Source organism: Melospiza melodia, chromosome Z (assembly GCF_035770615.1).
Source record: "Melospiza melodia melodia isolate bMelMel2 chromosome Z, bMelMel2.pri, whole genome shotgun sequence".
In the NCBI taxonomy this organism is placed as follows: Eukaryota; Metazoa; Chordata; class Aves; order Passeriformes; family Passerellidae; genus Melospiza; species Melospiza melodia.
The window spans coordinates 76,617,970-76,640,887 of record NC_086226.1 but is presented as its reverse complement, the minus strand read 5'-3'; the positions used below and the strand labels follow the sequence as shown (position 1 = coordinate 76,640,887).

Genomic DNA, 22,918 nt, shown 5'->3' with positions numbered 1-22,918 from the left:
TTATTTTCTGATGCTGTTGACGTAATCAAGCACTATGAAAATGTGCATTACTACCATCCTGTGCATCCTGCAACCCAGGGTCACCCTGCCTTGTATTTTTAGAGCACTGCTATCTGTAGGGTAAACAGGGGGTGCTAAAGGATCTGGCAGCAACAGATCCACTGGGCCAAACCTTTGAATCAAAGAGTCCCTGATTTTTCTCAAGCCTTTTGTTTCTGAAATTCCTTGCAAACTCACTGGAAGCTCTCCAGCAGGAAAAGTTCCTTTAGAATGTGACACTCATTTTTAGTAGAATTACATCAATTTAGTGTGTCTGTCAGAGGTGTCTTCCTCCCTCCTTCCACCACTCAGTTGCATTAGCCACAGAGTTCCTTGCTTTGGGAGCAACTTCCTGTTATGATCCCAAATCCCTTACATTTTGCAATTTGAAGGAGAGACACATAAAAATATTAGTTGTTGACATGGGCAAAATTACAATATACACTCAAAACCAATCAGGAGTTAGATGAAATGAATACAAAATAAATATGTGTCTTCTTACTAGGGGAAAAAAAAACCCCCAAAAACCTCACCAAAAAACCAACATTTTTTTATAAACAGAAAAACATGTATGGAATAAATGCAATACAACTCTACCTCCACAAGATCCGTCATCTTCTCCACTCCTGTTCTGTCATTCTGCACAGCATTGTAGGATGTATACACACGTGGCTGCTTCATGTGCTCGGGCTGGGTAGCAGTGCCATGCAAAATCAATTTCCAGTTTACAATCCTCCCCTCATTTTGTATTCGCCTGGACTGAAAAACAAGCATGGCATCAGAATGGGCTCTCAGGACATAAAAGAGCAAAATACACACTTGAATGCAAAGTACACAGAAGCGACCAAAGCAAATTATCAGGCTTTCAATACCTACCTATGGAGTATGATTCATAAGCACAAAAACCCCAGATGTAGTAGAGACAGAGTATATTAGAATGTGGGATTTAATACAATAGCCTAACCACATAAAATATTCACATTTTGATGTGACATAATTATTAATTCATCATGTAAGCATCAATGGAATTTTGTCATAACACAGAATGCTGGAAGTTACTGAAGCAGTATTTTGCATTATTAGAACTTGTTCACTAGGCTATTCCTTGGTAATTTCCTTATAAAACTTAACATTGGAAATGATAATGTGAAATACTATTCGTTTTTATTATGTGGTGTACAACAGCAATCTGAAATACAGTGTGTGGAAGAAAGCAGCAAATGTTTATTTATAAATTTTGGTGGCAGTAGAAATAGAAGTAGAAAGTGGAAGAGACAAGTAGAGAAAAAACTAGACAAAAAACCTACAAGGTGAGGATTGAGTGTATTATGCCTTGAGGACAAAAATCTTGCTTTATTGTAAGTTTCAGGAAGCTCTCACTTGAAATGAGGGCTAATTTACAAACAAAATGCTCTTCTCAACTTTGTTCCACAAAAATGCATTCAAAGAGCAGGATATCTGTAACCATGGGGCTATCTATGAGCCTGCAGCATTAACACTACACTGCTGATAGTAATATTTACTCCTGGTGCCTTGTCCATCTGCTCAGCTCTTGGCAACACCCTCCTGTTTACAATTTGAGGCCAATAGGGGCTGAAGGCTCGGTGTCCAACAGGAAGCTTTCAGTTTTTGGCAAGATCTGAGCCTTAAGGACAAGCTTATTCACAGACAACTTCAATGAGGTGAGTGAGCTTGATCACTCTCTCTTTGAAGGGAATTCTTTTTCAGTTGCCTACCAAGCAGCTTAATTCTGGTGTCTTGCTGTTCTAATCCATATTCCCCAGGCAGCTTTAGTGAACTGATTTATTTCTGATCTGTAGACTACTTAGCTTTAATCCTTAAGCGTTGTTCAGCACTAGATACTCTCAGAAAGAAATTAGGGGTATATATACATCTGAATAGATCACTGAGATCCCCCAAAAAAATCATTAATTCAAAAGGTTCCCAGATAATGAAAGGTATGCATATGGACCAAAAGAAGACTAGATCCATGCTGTGCTCTTCTCTGCAGAAAAGAATTTCCAGTTAACCATGTGTTAATTTTATTTAATATTTCTATCCAAGAATCAAAGAAAACTTTATCAAGGGATTAATTTTGGTGATATGTGTCTGAAAAAAAACAAGCTTGAAATTTTTTTAGAGGTATGGACCAGTGAAATGAGAATGGGGCTTTGCATATATGTAAAGAACAAGAAAATTTGCCCCTACTTTTTTTCTTTAATCCTTAACCCAGCTGGATATCTTCAATAATGTCTCATTTAGCTTGCTTAATGAGCAGGCTCATTACTCAACTTGCTTTGTAGTGGTGAGTGATCATTTAATCTGTTTTAGCTCCCAAACACAGCTAGTTAGCATACAGGCATACTCACCATATCGGTAATTCTTAAAATCCAGGTGCCTGCTGGATTTTCCCCCCACGTGTGTACAGACATGAAGTCCCAGTTCTTGAATCCATTGGGAGATTTGTCCCTCTCTCTCTCAGCCAGTAAGACAGTGCTGGTCCCTGTGTGGGTGCAAGATCAACACTCTGATTGTCCATGTGCTGCCTGCTCCTACTTTTCATATTTGTCAGCTTTGCACACTGCCTCGAGCAGAGGTGATCAGGAAAATACACTGCTCAGCAGTGCCTCCTTTAGCAGTGGCCCCTGTCATTATTTTTACAGCAGTGCTTAGGAGTGCACAAGCTGTTAGGTCGCACCAAGAAGGTACATCTTGTTCAGTGTTCTATCTCTGGCACGAAAAGGTAGTGAACGCAAGTAAAAGAAGCATAAGGAGAAGATGTTAGGCACAACCAGTCTTTCCCACCGATGAGCTGTTCAAGAAACTTCTGAAATGGAAGTTTTGAAGGTAAAACTCATACAGTATTATGAAACCACCACAGACTTGTCATGATTTCTTCACTGGTTAAGGGATTTTTTATTTTTGTGACTGGATGTATATTGTTGCAGCCTGGTCCTCCAACAGGGTGAAAGAATGCATTTGCATTGTTGTTATTGCAAAAATGCTGCAGCTCATAAAGCATTTCTGCAGCAAAAGAGGTTCTACTGCACAGAAGAAATTTTGTTTGGCTTGTTTATGTATAAGAAAAAAAGCAAGGGAGCAATATTTACATAATAAGGAGCAGTGAAGCCCCAAGGAGCCTTGTCACAATTTATAAATATATTTAAAGGCAACACCATAAATATAGAAAAAAGAATGACATACATTTGCTACTAATGCTTTGCAGGAAAGTAGAAAAGCAGCAAGAAACAAGGGAAAAACAATTTAACCATGAAAGCAAAATGATAGTGCGGTGGAGGCAGCAGTACTTGATGATTGCTACCTAGAAACAGAAAAATTAATCAGCCTGATATTTAAATTCATACATGAAAGCTTGTCTTTTTTTTTTTTTAATACCAGTTGATCTAACAGACTTTACTCTTAGTTGTTTATAATATCTTTTTTTTTCCTTTTGTTTAGTCTTAATATGCTGTTTCAGGACATTGTCAGGTCAGCTTGCCATATTCTAGCTCATTTAGTACAGTTGTACTAAGGTACCTAACAGAAACACTTTGGTTTTTTTAAATACGCCAATGGGGAGATGCATGAAATAAAACCTAAGGAATCAGATATCCTCAGTTTTCCATTAGTCTGCTAAATCACAGGAAGTCTGATAAGAATTATTGATCTATAATCTGTTGTCTGCCAGGAGCCCTGAGGTTTCATAGGTCACAAGATGCCTCATTTCTCAAGTATGATTTTCAAATCTCTTTCTGCAAAAAGAACCCAGCACAGGTGGAGGTTGAAGAAGGGTCTCTATCACTCCCCAGCTGAAAAACACATTTTTTTCCATGAAGTAAACGTTAAGCACTACAGCAACACAGATAAAATGCATCTTTTCCTCCTGTATCTGATGGAGAAACCAGAGTGACATGCAGATCACCTCTACGGGAATACTCAATTGTTGCCTCGAGCTGCACGTGCTCCAGAGGTACAATGGAGTTCTCTTGGCCTCCCAGGCTTTTGCGGGAATTTCAATAATGACTTATTCATTTGCTCTTAATAATCTGTCAAAATTAAAGTAGTTTTTTGATTACCCACAGGGACTCTTGATTCTGGGTCATGAAAGGCAGGTTTGACAGTCATTTCAGAATGATGAGGAAAGAAGAGTTAATGCCAGCTCAATTAAAAAAAAAGGTAATGTCTGCTCTCAAAAAAAAAAAAAGGTAACGTTCATGCTCTGCACAGAGAGAGACTCTGCATAGCTTTCTCTGCACAGTTCCTGTTACTTCCAAACACAATGGGTATCTAAATCTCCACATAAATAATTCTAAGCTCAGTATCATGGGATCTTTGTTTTCGTAATGTAACATACAGGACTGCAGTAAAAATACATAAAGAGCAAGTGTGGCATACATCAGTAGTGGGTCAACATTCTGTGAAACAGACAGAGTCCATAAAAACAATTTGATAGTGAAATAGCATAAATAAAAAGATTACCAAGCAGTGACTGTCCAAAACACTGCAATATGTTTCTGCAGACAGACCTTTGTTGCAGTCACGTGGTATAATTTCAGCCTTTGAAACAGATATTTTTTTTCTGGATAAAAATCCGTATGCCAACATGCAGAGACAAAAAGAGTCTAGATATCCTTATGGATTAACCAGCCCAAGGACTAATGATAATTTATCTATCTGTTCAGGTTCACTGTGATGTTGGCATGTGGCTCATAAGACTTTTCACTGAGCCTTTGACACATTTGAGATTCATAAGAGAAATGCTGCAGACATTACTAAAGTTAAATATATCACCTTGATTACAACAAGCCTGTCACAGGAGAAGAATTGCTAAGACCCATTACAGACACTTTTATTTTTAAAAAATCTTTGTGAGACATCAGTATCTTTTCATCTCTTTTCTGATGGTTGTCTAAAATTCACAGCCTTGCTGATTGGGCTCAGCCTCACAGTATCATTCTTTTATACACTGTCTGCACAAGCAGACATAATAATCTTAGTCTTTGTTAAGGCTTCATGCTAGTAATTTCCATCAGTCTTACACTAAAAAAACAAACCAAGAAGCAATGCTGCTTGCCTGCCTCTGGGGAATACAGTCTGGCAAAACTAAATGAATCAAAAGAAGTCCCTTATTCCTGTTCAGAGCAATCTGTGAAGAATATGATCCTTCAGGCTTTATTACAATAGGTAACTGCAAATCCTTACCTGGGTTCAAAGCTCTTGTCTTTGACAATGCACTCTCTCTTTTCTGGTACACTTTTCCATCTCTTGGGATCAGCTAAATCCACCAAGGCATTGGCGTTGAGTAGCCCAAACCCGAATCGGCTGTTGACCATCAGTCCTGCTCCATTCTTTTTCCATCCTGGATTTCCAGCCAGTGGGTCATATTCTGAGGTCCACACTACCAAGTGCTGCATATCCCTCCACGTTAGATCTGGGCTGTTTGGAAAATGCTCCTGGTTAGTTGTTTCAGGGCTATCTATCATTTTTCTATCAATTATTAGACTGAAACAGAGTGTGCTTTGAATGCATATGGCATCCCACTGCTTTATAACACACAGCATTTTGCACTTATCCTCACAATACCTCTCTGGGAGCACAAGATTTCTGTGTCCATAAAGAACGGGTATCTAGCAAGAGTCCAATCCTCCAAAACAATTTTGGTATTCAAAGTTGGCTAGCAACACTAGAATTTTCTACCTCACTTTTTAATGCCAGGACTTTGAAAACTGGGTATTTGATTCCATCTGTGACTCACTCTACTCTTTAAAAATCTGATTTTTAACATCTAATATTTAATATAGGCTCAGGTCACCAAAGGGGTGTGCAGGAGAAAATGGAGCTGAATCTACATGATACAAGCGTTAAATCTGTGCACTATTGCCTAAAGTGTTTTATGTGAAAAAAAGTCATTGTCCCATCCTTTCTTAGCTTCCCCAAGGTCTAAATTCTGACTACCTGCCCCACAGCATCCAAACCTGCCTGCTCCCTTCCTGCTCTGACAGACAAGCTTGGTCTCCTTCTCTTTTATGCCGTATCACTGGCAGAAATTCTTCTGCACATTTGCTGAGGCTTAGCTTAAACTCCTGCAGCCCATTGTCTTCAAATCACATTCTCCTGAATCCATGTGCACACTCACTTTTAGATGCATCTGACCAGAAGTCAGTAAATGCTGTTGCCAACACACAAACACACAAAATATTCCTCAGTCATCATTATTTATTTGCATTGGTTCTGCTTTTCTAGGAAGGTGTTGGGGCAAGTAGCTGCTCATTTTTTAGTCATCAGCCTGAGCAAACAAAAAGTGGACTGACTTTTGCCTGACTGACAAAAAGTGGAGTTGTAGTATGAGGTAGTGCCTCTTAAAGCAGGCATATTGGGAAAGTCAGTGGGGTGGCTGAGAGAAAGAAGTTTCAAAGGTGATGGTGTGACATCTTACTTTGCTTCTAGCACCAGAGCAAAAATTCCTGCTGCCAGAGGTGCAGATGCAGAGGTCCCTGTGTGAGTTTCTGTACATTCATTGTGAAGATCAACACTTGTCTGACAGAAAACAATAAAACTTACAAAAAAATAAAGAAAAAAGAAAAAGAAAAAAAGCATAAATAAACAGTTGTAAATACTGTAGTATCCATACACGCAAACGTAACTATGTGTCCCTTACTTGGTGCGTATTAATACACTCCTCCCCAGCAAGAAAAAGGGATGAGTGTTTAAATCTGTTCATATTTCAATCCACTCTTTTTACTTCAACTATAATTTTAGTATCAAATGTTTTTTGTTGCAACAAAATACTCCCACTCTGAATATCTTATTTTAGTCTAAAGGTTTCACAATAAGTGTTTCAGCCTTACTGGCGATTCATGAAAACAGATCATTGTGTTGGGCCTAGAACATTCAAAATTACTGCTTACTAGGAAATTACTCATAGGATTAGCATTGGTGTTCTGCTCCCTCTTCAGCAGAAGAACTATAATTTGTAATGAATAAACACCAAACTCATCAGCCCATTTATCTAAATCTTGACTATAAAGAGAAGCCACATAGTAAGGCCTGATCTCCAGCTAACTTGGAATGACGCTGTTTTAATCACCATCAGTGCAGTGCATTGTAAAATTAACATGAACCAGGGCTGGACAGAAATTAAGGCATTTCAGCCCTATTGTGCCACACCAATTTTCTTCAGCACAATTAAGGAAGGCACACAGACTGGCATGCCTGCTTGCTGAGTTTGGAAGGTTTGGAACCACTGTGGTTGCTGTCCCTTGCATTAAAAAATGTAATGACAAGGTAGAGCAGCGGCCCTGACATCACAGATTTTATTTTTGCTCTAAATCTCTCTTCATTTGCCCTTTGTGAAGAATATTGCCATATCAAAGCATACAGAGACCACATTCATACACAAACAGTGCACACAAACCGCAGACAAATTCAGCACATTGATTTGACTGCATCGACACAATGATTTCATATAACCATTGCTTTAAGGTGGAAGAATAGAGGAATACAATCACCTTTTGGATCACAAATCCCTTAAATTTTCCAAAAGGCACTAACCACATAACATAAAGCAGTCACTGGAAGCCAAGCATTTAGGATGTTTTGTTTATTATTTGCATATATCATACTTTTCTGTTTGTTCTGAAACTGGTAAAAGCAACTTACAATTCTTTGGTCAGTGTAATCCCCGCTGCTGTATGCTGTGGCCAGAGTTGAGGAGCACTTCTCTGCATACCAGGGAGAAAGCCCTTGCTGAGAAGCACTGCTAATGGAGATGGTGTAGATGCTGTCAGTGTAACCATCATAGTCGCAGTTGTCACCCTGGCGACCTCCGTTCCCTGAAGCCCACACGAAAATGGAGCCTTTCCCATTTCGACCCTAGGGAAAAAAACAAAAGAAAAAAAAAAAGGAAATGAATGGTTATCGAAGATATTTCAGATCTCAGAATGTATCCTTAACAACTCTTCTCCCCAAAAAGCCTAATATAGCAAACATAGAAGAGGAGCAATTCCCATAAACACTGTGGAAGACAGAGAGAGAATAAACCAGCTGTTTGCAATATCACACTTCTCACCCTACAGCCCAACTCTTGATCTCATTGGCCTAGGTTTAGTGCTCCTGATACAGCAGCTTTCCTCAGGTTCTCAAGTTAAAAACAGAGTATGGGTTCAATGAGTAACTTTTTCTACATGCTGCTATTTGATCCTCATCATTTCTAGAAAAAAAGGTCTTAAAAAAAAAAAAAGGCAAGTTTATCAGGGCTTATTTAATTTTCCTTTCCTGTAGTCACAGAGGTATGGATTATGAGTATGAGTAATAGACACACTAGAAATCCTCCCTTCTCTCAGAGATCTGTGGGTCAGCATCACCAACCTCCAGGCACAACCATGTAAAACATCACAGCTATCACAGAGGAAACATGCATCACTCTGCAGTCTTAACAAGCTCTACTCGTTCTTCTGAGGAAAAAAATGTGTTTCATGTGACAAGCAAAATTTCATGTGTTGTTCATTATTAATATAAGCACATTTAATATTCCATAGCAGTTGGAATACAATTTAGTTTTTTTATCATTCCACTCAGGTGAGATTTGAAGTTATTTATGCAAGTGGTAAGATATTTGCATCACTTAAATCATTAAAAGCAAAGACAAGTAAGGGGCACTCTGTGATACAAGTTTTAAATTGGGAAAGATAACCCACATCAACTACAGAAAATCCTATAGTGCCTTTGAGAGCAAAGGCTGCAGCCCAGAAAACACTGGTGTTTCCCAGCACCTGCTCTGATTTCACTTAGAGTGATGGCAACACTTCCTTGGCTCTTCAGGTTAAGCCTGTGCTCAGGTGCTTCACCAGAGCAGCAGTGAAGGATCCAGGGATTAGAGTTGTTGTCAATCCCAGCACTCCCTGACTTTAAGCAGAATGGAAACCAGTCAGACCTTTGCAAAAGGAATCCTTGAATCCTGAGAGAAAAACAGGTAAATTTGTTCCCCATTAGAAATAAAAAAAGCTGCAAAAAAAAACATACATTCTCCACCAAAGACCCTGCCTTTTCAGAGTAAAACCAATTAATATTTGTTGCCTAATTTTCACTTTTAATTCTCCCTCTGCTCTTGCTACCGACCTGCAGCGAGGTGTATCTGCCTTGGAGGTCAGTGTCCGGCTAGCAGAGGGTAGGCCAACACCCAGCTGCAATCCAATGCAAGCACCCCTTGGCGTCAGGAGGCCTCGGGCTGTGCTCGCTGCGGACTGGTCTCACTGCCACCACAACGGGAAATAAGGAGCTGGACTCTCGATGGGGTCAAGTCGGGTTTATTGTGATGCCCAAGACGACAATCATGGAGAGACCAGGAATGGAGGGTGGAACAAGGCTATAAAGGGAGAGGGTGTTTCAGGGAGGGGTTTACAAAGAACCAATAAAGGAGAACGTGGAAGTGAACCTAACATAACAGGCATTAGGGAAAACCCAATCAATACAACGTAAGGGAGGGGCCCCGGGACCACAGCCAATCATAACCCCCCTGGGGAAGAAGATTCTGGTAAAATAGGAGGAGTGGGGGTGATTGACTGGGCCCAGGGAGGAGAAACAAGTGTACATATAAGGGTATTAGGGGGAGGAGGAATTATATAACTAAAAGGACTGACAGCCCCAGTGGTGGGAGTTGCCATGGGAACAACATAATAGACAAGTCTGTGGCGGGAAAAACAGGGAGGGCAGAACCATTATCAAACGGGGTGGGGAACAATGCAGAAAATGGGGGAGCAATTAAATAAACTAACAAAACACACTACAACATCTTCCCGTTTTTTACCAATTAAACAGAAAAGAATGGAAAAGTCCAGGTAAAACGTAAAATGAAGAGACCTGCAGCTGGTCCAGCCAAGTGTCGCCCTCTTCAAGCTGGAGTCTGTCCGCCCACAGATGGTCCAAGGGCGGCGCGGTGGGCCCCTGTCCATCCGCAGCTTCTCCGGCCTCTGAAGAGAGGTCCTCCAGCTCGACTGGCTCGTCGTTGTGAGCAGCAACACGGTTCACACTTGGCGATGTTAACTTTGCCACTAGCTTTTTGACCTGTCCACAGATCAATACAACAAAAATCAAGAGTATAACTAAACCGAAAGCAACTTTACACACAGACTCCACAACAGAGCTGGCCCACCCACTAAGGCCCCAACCCTTAAAAATGTCCCCCAGCCAGTCAGATGTCACTTGCTTCACTTGATGGATAAGGTCTTGCAAGCGCTTGACTGAGTGACTGGCGTCCTCGGCTCGTGAGGACAGGTTCAAGCAGCAGAGGCCCTCGAACTCCTCACAGTGGTGGTGGTGTAGCAGCAATAGAAAATCTATTGCTGCCCTGTTCTGGAGTGTCGCCTTTCTTGTCATTTCCTCGTCTGTGAGGAGGTCGTATAGGGCAGCTGATGTAAAATTGCCTTGCTTTGCCACCCAACACTCTAGGTGGCCCAATACACCTAGAGACTTCGCCACTGATACCCAAGGCAATAGAATGGTAAAAGCGACGGATTTAGAGTGGGACCAATGAGTAATTTCGTCATTACATTCTTCGGTGAGATCTTTAAGATCCCTTTTAGACCTGGCCATGGCCAATTCCGATGTGACATTTACCTTTTTCCAATTAACAATTCGGGTGATGTTGGGGGTAAACAGTGTCAGTCTGCCAAAAGTGCACAGCCCTCCGATCAGACCAGAGGGGATGCCTGCCCACGCTCGGTCGCCACAAATCAAGAACGCTCCCCTGGGAAGGGCATAAGGGGTCCGTCCAGTGGTGGTGGGGCCACTGATCTTTAACACAGCTTTGCACCACTGGTTAGCCTGGTATTCTTTCTTAGGTTGCTGGACCACCTCCACGCACTTCTCTATGGGAGCAAGAGTGTAATCAAATTGAAACCAAATAGAAGCGTTGGCGGAACCAAGAAGATGTAATTCTGTGGGCTCGGAGGCTAAAGGATCCGGCCTAAACACTCCGTCTCTCCAGGCGTTGCTAGAATCAAAACTGGGGAGGATGGTGAGGCTCCAGGCCAAAACAGGGGAAAGGGCTGACTGGAAGGCGGAAGGGAACTTGCCTGGAGAGAAAGGGATCCCCACAAGACAAGCCGACATTGGGTCCTCTGCTGAGCCGGTGTCAAGACATATGTGATCCTGTCTCAGTGACTGAGCCAAGGCACGCTAGACATTGACCTTCGGCTGGGGATTGACCCATGACTTCAATGATGGCAGCTGGAGTACGCAGGCCGTTAGCATCATCAGCAGGATGCCTGGGTTGGGAGCCATTGGTGTTGTAGTGGGGGCCATTGGGGAGATGTACTGAAACAAGAAAGAGAACAGTGAAAGTATAAGGGAGTCAAACGGATGGTTCTGCCTCAAACACCAAACTTAAATCTGAAGAAGATGAGGAGGAAACAGGAAAAGAGGATCTGGGTTCATAGATCAATGGAAAATTGAAGGGTGGAGGGGAAGAGGGAGGAGAGGGCTCTTCTGGGATGGGGGGAAGTCCGGAGGAGAGTGATGATCTTCTGAGGGAAGGTTTCCTCTGCCGCCGCCAACACGCCATCTGCACCTGTGGCACCGCCTTCTTCTGCGTCCCCTGCTTCAGGAGGAAGAGCCTGACCCACTTAGATGGTATCCACCTGGGCCCTGAAGGAGTGGACACACAAGCGTATCCCCTCCCCCAGGTCACCAGGTCAAAAGGCCCCTCCATCCGCCAGGTCTCCGGATCCTTGATAAGGACCGGGGGTCTGGCTTTAGGCTGCAGCTGCTGGTGACTGCCGAAGTGCCGGACCACTGGAGGATTTGGGTTATCAAAAGAGCAATTTAGGAAGTTCAAGGTGTACAACACTCTTGATAACCAGACGTGGGGGGTCTCCACCTTCACAGCCGCTTGTTGTCCTGCTAGTACCTTTTTAAGGCTCGGGTGTGCCCTTTCCACCATGGCCTGGCCTGTCGGGGAATAGGGGATGCCGGTCTTATGTTCTATTCCCCATTGCTGCAGGAAGCTCCGCAGTTCCTTAGAGGTATACGCTGGGCCGTTGTCAGTTTTAATGGCCCTAGAGATGCCCAAGACAGTGAATGCCAAAAGCAGATGCTTCTGGACATCCGCGGCCTTCTCCCCTGTGTGGGCAGAGGCGTAGATAGCCCCGGAGAAAGTATCCACTGAGACATGGACATGGACAATCTACCAAAAGACGAGATATGTGTTACGTCCATCTGCCACACCTCACAGCTCGCCAAGCCCCGGGAATTAGCCCCCGAGGCAATGACGGGCATTTGATCTCTTTGGCATTGGGGACATGTGGCCACGATCGCCTTGGCCTGGTCTTGAGTCAGGTGGAATTGCCAGACCAGGCCAGGCACGTTCTGATGGAAGAGCTGGTGGCTGAACTTAGCCTGGCCGAACACGTCTGGGAGTGGGCCCATCGTGACCGCAGCCATGGCCAGGGAATCGGCACGATGGTTGCCCTCGGTGATGAACCCAGGCAGGTCAGTGTGGGACCTCACATGCATAACATAGAATGGATGCTCGCGGTGGGAGACCAGATCCACGAGCCTTGTAAGTAAATCAAATAACTTTTGGTTTGAGACCTCTTGAAGAACTGCTGATTGTGCCCTAGACACCACACCAGCGACATATGCAGAATCTGTTACCAAATTGAAAGGTCCCGGGAACCTCTGAAATGCCCTGACGACTGCGTCTAACTCAGCGATTTGTGGAGAACCCTCCACAACAGCAACATCTGTCTCCCACTGCTGAGTCTGAGGATCCTTCCAAGTTATCACTGACTTGTGGGATGCTCCAGACGCGTCTGTAAAAACTGTCACGGCATCTAGAGGCTCCTTGCTTTGGACCTTCTTAAGTGACAATTTAAACTCTGAATTAAATAATTTGTGGGCCGGCCGATTTACTGCAATACGCCCAGTGTAACTGGTCAGTGCAAACTGAAGGTTCTCATTCATTTGCAGCAGTTCATTAAAGGTACTCATTTTTAATTGGCCCGATTCCAATTCAATTGGTATGTATATGCATGCGAAGTCACATCCCGCCAGCTCCCTGATCCTCAATCTTGCGTTGAGGATCAGTTCAGCTACCAGCTCCTGTGGCCTTGTCATTCTTTTGGACCGATGGTGGCTGAGAAAGACCCACTCTATGATTAAGACCTTATCTCCCCAGCCCTGGTCCTTCAGGCTTCTGTCCCACTGATGGATAATGCCATGGAGGTGTGGCAACTTTCCCAGTGTGATAAATTTGAATGGCAGGCCCGGATGGTAGTGGTGGGCCTGCCTGGCCAAAATAGCTTTTTGGATCCTTTCCAGTGCTAACCGAGCCTCTGGGGTGAGACTCCTAGGGGAACTAAGCCCCTCTCCCCCTTTCAATAAATTGAAAAGGGGGGCCAGGTCTTCGGTGGATATACCCAGCCAGGGTTTTGAAGCCCCAAAACAGCCTTCATAAATAATGAGTTAAAACATAGAATGTGAGGCATTTGAAGAAAGCATAGCATTAGGAAACACATAAAGCAATAAATCGGCTAAAGCATGAAACACAATGACACGAAAGAGAGATAGGGATAGGGGAACTGATGGGCTAAGCATGTTCAGAGCCAACAATGTCAAACTGACCCTAAGAACCTTGCCAAGCCATAGGGACCAAGCCAAGCACACCGAGAATTGGCCAAATTAGGAAAGAAGTTCAAAAGTTTAAAGAGGAAGACTCATCAGGAGACCCCAGCCCATGATGAAAGCAACTGGAACGACCACCAAGACGATCCTCAAAAGAGGTGTCCCCACCCACGCTCCACCTACACCACGCCCCATATGAATATTCATGCAAAGATATGATTATGTATATGATCTGATGTAATCTTATATCCAAAAACTGTATAAAATGCCTGCCTTTGTTATGGGAAACTCAGAAATCCATTTTGTGATTTTTCCGACGCGTCGCAATAAAATACCTCCTGCTTATTTGACTCAAGCTGAGTCTCTTAAGCAGTTATTCTTGCATTTTGGGGCAAAATTCGGCATCATTTTCTGGCGACCCAGATGGGACCAGACAGGAGATCCAGGCCTTGAGGGGTCCTCCCGAGCCAAGTCCGGGGTCGGGACCCTCTGGGCGCCCCTGACGAATTTCTGTCAGAAGAGACTCCCCCCCCGGACCAGCGCTTTTCGGTGGACGAAGGGTTCCCTGCATCTCCTGCTCCAATTAAGAGGTATTTTAATTGTTTATTGGTTTTGAGATAAAGCGCTTTGTTGGGAAACGGGGGTTAGACGTGACTGCCCAAAAGGAAAGCTAGGGGACGCCCCGGTAAAGAATCCCAGCTGGGTTAGAGTCCCGGCATTAGTTTTTGCTGGGTTACATTCCCAGCATTGGTTTTGCTGGGTTACATTCCTGGCATTGGTTTTGCTGGGTTAGAGTCCCGGCATTTGGTTTTGTGAACGCAAAAAAGAAAAAAAGGGAAAAAAAAAAAAAAAAAAAAAGAAAAAAAAAGAAAAAGAGAAAACGCAGGTTAAAGTCCTGCTGGAAGGAGTATTTGTTTATCTTAGTATCTTTGGTTTGTTTTTACTGTGTGGGAAACTGTTTTAACATTGTGTTTAATGTTATAACACTGTGAATTAAAGGTCAAGAACTAAGATTGCTCTCTGAGAACGGGAGAGAGGTCTGTCAGCCGGTGATCTTCTTGTGTCTGTTCTATGTGTCTGTTGCAAAATTTTACAGGAAACATCTTGTTGCTCTCTCTGTAATCTTTTAGAAGAGAATAAGTTGGTAGACGTCCGGGAAGAAATTTGTCACCCCCTGCAATTGTTATACTGTCTACGGTTGCGATTGCATGAATCTGGCAAACTGGTATCTTACGGTCTGTAGGCGACCTCTCGTGACCAAACCTGGTAAAACAAGTCTGTTCTGATATAGACTATAAGGTAGGAACTATTTCATAACAGTGTGTGAGTATGGGTGAGAGTGAATGAGACGCAGCATCGCTGCGAAGCGAGAGGGAGTCCCACTCCGCATTTCCTGTTCTTCACGAGAAGCCAGGTCAGAAAAGGACAAAGCGATTGAAAATTGTGTGTATGAAGTGTTGAAATAAATTGGTATACAGTACTTGCGAGGAGGAGACTGATCTAGTTAAACAGACACAGGGAATAGCCATGGGAAGTCAACAGAGTAAGGACGTAAATATGAAAACCCCCTTAAGATGTATCTTAAAGCACTGGAAGGATTTGGGAGGGATTCCGGGGGGGAACATAAGTAAAAAGACACTACTTAAATATTGTACACAGTGGTGGCCATTGTATAAGTTAGATGACAATGAGAAATGCCCACCGGAGAGAACAACTAATTATAACACTATTTTACAACTAATGCTCTTCCTCCACTGGCTCAATAAATGGGATGAGATAATGTACGCAGACATGTTCTTCACCCTAAGGAATAAACCTGAGTGGCAAAAAGAATGCGAAATTAATGTAGCCCCTCAGGATCCCCTAGTACTAGCCCTGGAAAGGGATAAGAAGGGTCCAAAGCCTAAGGAACGTTGCTGTGATGCATGTAGTAGAAATGAGAAAAAGAAGGGTGCAGGACCTACCTGTTTTTATTGTCATAAAAAGGGGCACCTGCAAAAAATTGCGGAAAGAAACAGCAAGATGAGAAAACTTCTCAGGAAAATCAGAGAGGGCAAGAGTTTTGTTTAACGAAGAAGATCGAATTACACCTAGAAGAGCCCTTGATAATAAAGCTAAGAGTAGGTCCTCAGAGTGAAGAATTTGTATTTTTAGTAAATACAAGAGTTTCTCGGTCAACAGTGACAAAATTACCCCAGGGATGTGAGATAAGTTGTGAGCGAGTTTCAGTAATCGGAATTACAGGAGGAGCTTTCCCTGTTCCTGTAATAAAAGGAATGAAAATTGAAACAAATGACAAATTTGGAGTAAATGATTTATTGTTGATACCAGAGGCCGAGGAGAATATGTTAGGCAGAGATCTAATAATAGCCCTAAATTTACAGGTAAAACCCTGTGAAAGAAAACTTGAAATTCATTCTTTACCTGAAGAAGATAATCTAGAAATTTATGACACAGGTTGGCATTCAGGTAAAGTGGGAAAAAGTTTAGGGTGAAAGAGTCTAGTCCCCTTAGTCCCTCCTGATCAGTGCAAGCCTGTGAATTTTAAAAAGGCAAGAAGGGACTATTTATACAGACTCCAAATATGTTTTTAGTGTAGTACATACTTTTAGAGAAATTTAGAAGGAAAGGGGACTTATAAACACTCAAAGGAAAGAGTTAATATATGGGAAATTAATAATTTCAAAAAAAAAAAAATATATAGCGATAATTCATATAAAGGAACACCAGAAGGGGAGGGATATTAGAGTCAGAGAAATAATTTGGCTAGTAAAGAAGCAAAAAGAGCGACCTTAAGAAAGGGAGATACTGAAATCATGACCCTACAAAAAAAAAAAAAAAAAAAAAAAAAAAAAAAATAGAAATTCAGCAGGAGACTCTTTCCCTTCTGCTAGTAGAATTGGCAGCTATAAGGAAATTAGGAGCAATATTTAAGGAGGAAAAGTGAGTTTTTCCTGGTGATAGAATTATGATGCCAAAACCAGTGGCACATTAGATCTTAAATAACTTGTATAGACAGACATACTGAGAAACAAGAGCCTTTTGTGATCACTTTTTAAAACTTCTTTGGGTGTATGAGGATATTTGAAATTAGAAAGCAAATTACCCAGGAGTGTCTCACCTGTTAAAAGGTAAATAAGAAAGTGTTTAAAAGCCCTCCCTCTGGAGGATGCAAAACAGCCTAGCGGCTATCTCAAAAGATCCTGGTTGATTTTGTAGACTTGCTTAAAGTAGGTCGGTAGAAATATTTGTTAATTATAATAGATCAATTAACTCAGTGAGTTAAAGCCATTTCCAGCAGCTTAGATTACAGTTCAAACAGTACTTTTTGATTGATACGGGAGCAACTTTTCCGGTTTTAAATCAGGAATTGGTACCTAAAAGAGATGAATCTGTACAAGTTGTGGGAGCAACAGGCCAACCAGAAAAAGCTTACTTTTTGAAACCCATTAAATACAAAATTGAGAAACAAATGAGAATTCATCAGTTCTTGTATTTACTAAATTCGCCAAAGCCCTTATTAGGAAAAAACCTATTGGAGAACTTGAGAGCCATAATAAAGTTCAACAAGGACAAATTAGAATTTCAAGTAAATGAGGAACAATTGATTACAGCTCTAAGCCTAACAATCAGTTGTGTAGAACCTTAACCTGAGAATCACAATTTCGAGCGAATTCTGAGTGAGACTCACCCATTAGTCTGGGCTACTGCTCGAGCGGGAGATAAAACAGCTGTTGATTTAGCAGTAACCTAGAACTCGCTCTTTGAGGCTTTAAAGAGATGGAGAATAGAGAGAGAAATGGAACAAGATGCAGACGAAGAGTCGGGGCTGATACCTGACGGGGTGGGGGCTGAGGTAGAAGGGGGCTCTGATAGAGAACTTGGTGAAGAAAGTTCGGATGCCATGGGAGTTACCTGGCATGCTACCAGAGCTTCTGAGAAAGCTGCCAAGGCTTCTGGGAAAGCTGCCAAAGCTTCTGAGAAAGCTGCCAAGGCCTTGGAGTAAGCTCCTTATCAGCTTCTTCTTCTTCTTACTTCTCACTCCTTTAGCTAACAGGCCCGCTGCTAGCCCCTTTCACAATTCCCCCTGAAATCAAAACAAGCAGCACCGATTGTTGTTGAACTTAAAATTAGGGCAAGACCGGTGGTAAGAAAACAATACCCTCTGAAGATAGAAGAAAGGAAGGGGATTGAGCCCATAATCAAAAGGTTTTTAGAACTGGAGTTATTGATAGAATGCAAATCAGATTTTAATACACCAATCCTGCCAGTAAAGAAACCTAATGGAGCTTATAGACTAGTTCAGGATCTGAGAGCAGTAAACGAAATAACCAAGACATTACATCCGGTAGTTGCTAATCCATACACACTTTTAACTAGACTGAAGGACAACTTGGCCTGGTTCACCGTATTAGATTTGAAAGACGCATTCTGCTGCCTTCCCTTAGCTCCCGAGAGTCAAAAGATTTTTGCCTTAGAACAGTGAGAAAGGCCGCTAAGAGATGGCACCCTTCTGCAGTACGTAGACGACCTCCTAATAGCAACAGGCACCCTTCTGCAGTACGTAGATGACCTCCTAATAGCAACAGTGACAGAAGAAGAATGCATTAAATGAACTATTTCCTTGTGAAATTTCCTAGGTTTAAGTAGATATCGAGTCTCTCAACAGAAAGCACAGCTGGTGCAAAAAGAAGTGGTGTACCTAGGATACAAAGTCTCCAGAGGACAGCGATCCCTGGGAACAGCTAAGAAAGAGGCCATCTGCCAGATGTCTAAACCAGAGACGGTGAGAGATCTGCGCGCCTTTCTAGAGATGACAAGTTAGTGTCGGCCATAGATCTACCAGTATACTCACTAAAAGAGAGAGCCCCAGCAGAACGCATCGAACACGACTGCCTGGAAACAATTGAAGCCGTCTACTCCAGTCGCCCAGATCTCAAAGAAGAGCCACTCGAAGATGCAGACAACTAGTTCTCAAATGGCAGCAGCTTCGTGAAGCTTTTCTTTAATGTACAGCAAGACCTCCAGCATCTCGCGCAATATAGTGAACCAGCTGCCAGAGCCCTAACAAACCCACCACAAGATTAGATAAACTGAGTTCTTACCACACAATTTAATGAATCCAAACCACTGAATACTACAGCCTGTTGTGCTTGTAGTAATATGTTTTGCTGTGCTTGAGTTGCTCTAAAGTGTGCTGGGTGCGGGTATACTTACTAGTATAATCAGGCACTTGTGTGGCAAATTTAGTGTTAGAAGTGTCGTGGCCAATGGGCAAGAGAACATAGCTAGATTAGAGCGTTAAGTAAATTTACAAGTTTGCCAAGAAGAGAGGGACTTAATTTGTATGAGAGTGCAGAACAAATAATTACTGCTTTTGTGAAGTAGCGTTTGAATCACGAACTAAAGAGACTAGAAATAAAGAGAAATTCTCACATTGTAGCTGCCCGGTGTAGACAACAAATCCCACTGACCCAAACATCTGTAGTAGGGCCCTTTGAAGGAGATCCTGACCAAGCATTAGATCAGTGCATCAAGAACCTTCAGAGATTGAAGGTAAGAAAGTAGAGAACAGCAAAACTCAAAAGAAAGAAAAGAGAAAAGAAGTGAAAACTACACGAGATGCATTTCATTGCTGCTGGTACATTATTGCTAGTGAGCTAAACAATTGAGATGTTAGGCCAAAAATAGGCCAAATAAAACGACAGAAGTTTTAGACTTATTAATTACAGGTGTACAAAGTGTTAATCATACCGTATTACAGAATAGAGCAGCTATAGACTTTTGCTTTAGCGCAAGGCCATGATTGTGAAGAGTTCAAAAAAATGTGTTGCATAGAAATGTGTTGCATAAGTTTCTCTGATCATTCTGTTTTGATTCACAGCAAGATTAAAGACATTTGAAAAAGAGTCCACAAGTTGAAAGAAAAAAAAGAGCTAAAAAATCGATGAATGGCTAAAGAGTTTAGAGCTTGGGCTATAGTACGAGCGTGTCAGCACCCTATAAGATTAGAATTTAACGAAAGAATTCGTAAAGTTATAAGAAAAAGGGGGGAATGAAGCCCCAAAACAGATAGCCTTCATGATATAGAATGTGAAGCATTTGAAGAAAGCATAGCATTAGGCAACACATAAAGCAATAAATCGGCTAAAGCATGAAACACAATGACACGAAAGAGAGATAGGGATAGGGGAACTGATGGGCTAAGCATGTTCAGAGCCAACAATGTCAAACTGACCCTAAGAACCTTGCCAAGCCATAGGGACCAAGCCAAGCACACCAAGAATTGGCCAAATTAAGAAAGAAGTTCAAAAGTTTAAAGAGGAAGACTCATCAAGAGACCCCAGCCCATGATGAAAGCAACCGGAACGACCACCAAGACGATCCTCAAAAGAAGTTTCCCCGCCCACGCTCCGCCTACACCACGCCCCATATGAATATTCATGCAAAGATATGATTATGTATATGATCTGATGTAATCTTATATCCAAAAACTGTATAAAATGCCTGCCTTTGTTACGAGAAACTCAGAAATCCATTTTGTGATTTTTCCGACGCGTCACAATAAAATACCTCCTGCTTATTTGACTCAAGCTGAGTCTCTTAAGCAGTTATTCTCGCCTTTTAGGGCAAAATTCGCCATCAGTTTCACCCAATTTAAAGACCCACACAGCTGGTGAACATCTGCTAGGGTGTGGACTTTAGTACGAATTGCCAATTTTTGTGGCACAATGGTCCGCTTTGTGATTTCAAGGCCCAGGTACCTCCAAGGTGGCATCCTTTGAATCTTGTCCTGCTGGAGCTAGAACCCTGCAGCAACAAACGCATTGGTTGTCAGGTCAAGCACATGGGCAAGCAGATCATCCTCGGGTGCACAAACAAGGATGTCGTCCATGTAGTGATGTATCACGATGGCATCCCCGAGGGCTGTATGAATGGGGAACAGCAGAGAAGCGACATACCACTGACAGATCACAGGCGAGTTCTTCATTCCCTGCGGGAGCACCTGCCAGTGATAGCACTTGTCTGGGGACTCACAGTTGATGGAGGGAACCGTGAAAGCGAAATGCGGGGCATCGTCAGGGTGTAGAGGAATTTGGAAGAAACAGTCTTTGATACCGATAACAGCCAGATTCCAATTTTGGGGGAGCATTGCTGGGGAGGGCATCCCTGGTTGGAGAGACCCTATGTCAACAATATGTGCATTAATTTGGCGGAGGTCGGTCCAGAGCTGCCACTTATCTTTGTTAGGCTTCTTGATTACAAAGACGGGAGAATTCCATGGAGACATAGTCTCCACTATGTTGCCCTTAAGCAGCTGCTCCTGAATGAGCTCGTTGAGTGCCTTCAATTTTTGTTTGTTAAGTGGCCACTGCAAGACCTGTACTGGTTCATCAGTCTGCCATTCCAGCTTTCAGGTCTGGCGCTCCTCAGTGGCCATTGCCCAAAAAACCTGGGGAGCCTCTGGAAGGTCAATTTTGGCTCCCCACTGGGCTAGAAGGTCTCTCCCCCAGAGAGGCTCGGTGTAATCCCAGTACTATGGAATGGACGTACTAAAGCCAACTGCCCGTCTGGCCCCGTAATTTGCACAACGCTCCTAGATTGTTTCACCAATTGGAGCCCTCCTACACCTTGAATGGTTCCGGCCATGTTCTGCAAGCCCCAATGTGACGGCCACTCCCGAGAGGGAATGATCGTCACATATGCCCCTGTGTCCAAAAGATCCCTTATGATTTTACAGTCCCTGCCCAACGAGAGTTGACATGTTAGGCGGGGCTTCTCCCTCCCCACTACTTGTGCCCAGGCCACTGTCGGAGGCGATGAATCTTCAGATGACTTGGTCCAGTGAGTCTCGTCTGGAACCGGGATGGCCTGGGCGATGACCTGACCTTTGGGGAGGAAAAGTGGGGGTCGGACACAGTACAGCCCTATCACAAAATGGTCCTGGTCTGTGGTGACCAGTCTCGGGACGATGTAAAGGTCTCGCGGCGTGTGCTTTGTGTCCCCGACGATGGTCCACCTGCAACGTCCTAACTTCCTCCAGCGACCGGGATGTTGGAGGTCAGCAGACACCAGCTCAAAATCACTATTAGGGAGGTGAATTTCCCTAGTGAGCTGCAGCCTGTATGGAGAAGCAGACAACCAGGTGGTAAGTGCAGGTTAGGGTGGAATACCACAGGTGCAATTTGTCAAGTCTGATATTAAATACGACAAGTCGGGTAGGGTGTGTGGCAGCTCTCCCTTCTCTCCCCCCTCCCCGCCAGATGTTATTGTGCCCGCCACACTTCTGTCATCGTGCAGGGAGGGGCTGTGCTCAACAACTAGTTTTTTTGTTGTTTTTCTCCCTCCTCCTCCTTTCTCCTACATTCCAGGAACTTTTGCCTCATGGGACACTGCAGCATCCAGTGCCCCATCTTCCTGCACAGGTGGCAGGGATGGGTGGCCGTGGTCCTCCTGCTGGACCCCGGTGTTAATGGTCCACTGGAGGCTGCAGCTTCAGCTTCTGGAAATTCCTCGAATGGCAGTTCGGCAAAGGCGACTGATTTTCAGCAGAGGCGAGCCTTGGGGTCTTGCAGGGGAACCTTCCTTGCGCACGCCTCAATCATCTTCTCGAAGGTCAGCTGTGGGCTCAGGGGGAGGGACCAGATGGCCTCCCTACACGCTGCATTGGCGTTCCGGTACGCCATCTGTCTTAACACTTCTTCCCTTTCCTTGTCTCCCGGAACATCTGCACCCACGAACCGATAGAGACGTTCTACAAACGCAAGGTAAGGTTCCTGTGGTCCCTGTCTAATTTCCTCTGCCTCATATTGAGAGGTGACAGAGGCGAGTTTATAGAAGGCTTGCTCCACCGCCTTGCCAGTCTCTGAAAGCTGCTGAGGGAATAGTGCCCTTGCGTGCGCCGCCCCACTTGCCCAAGTCCCTGTGCCCACCAGATGTTCTTCACAAAGCACCTGTGTGCCATCCGCGTCATGAGATGGGGTAGGATTCCCCCAAAGCGTTGGGAGAACCTCCACAATCTCCCTCCCCCACTCAGCCACCCAGACCCTAAACTCCATAGGGCCTAAAAGGCTAGAGAAGAGAGCTCTCAGGTCGGCAGGTACCAGATCTCCCCGCGCAAGGACCGAACGAAGGAGCCCCCGGAAATACTCAGATTCCCGGAAAAACTCCCTCTGGGCATTGCACAGTTCCTTAATCTGGGCCTGTGCTAAAGGCACCCATTGGGCCAGAGAGCCCCCCTCACTGCTGAGGTGGTATG

At 43.6% G+C, this 22,918-nt stretch overlaps 1 protein-coding gene across 1 annotated transcript in view; it reads right to left on the bottom strand.

The window, feature by feature from the left end:
- The window catches only part of PCSK1 (proprotein convertase subtilisin/kexin type 1), a 46,676-nt gene that overhangs the window by 3,875 nt on the left and 19,883 nt on the right, over nucleotides 1–22,918 (bottom strand). The window contains 7 exon segments of the mRNA XM_063179889.1: nucleotides 637–798; nucleotides 2,409–2,591; nucleotides 3,942–4,036; nucleotides 4,039–4,085; nucleotides 5,242–5,475; nucleotides 6,476–6,576; nucleotides 7,699–7,913. Of these exon segments, the coding sequence (XP_063035959.1) occupies nucleotides 637–798; nucleotides 2,409–2,591; nucleotides 3,942–4,036; nucleotides 4,039–4,085; nucleotides 5,242–5,475; nucleotides 6,476–6,576; nucleotides 7,699–7,913 (1,037 nt within the window).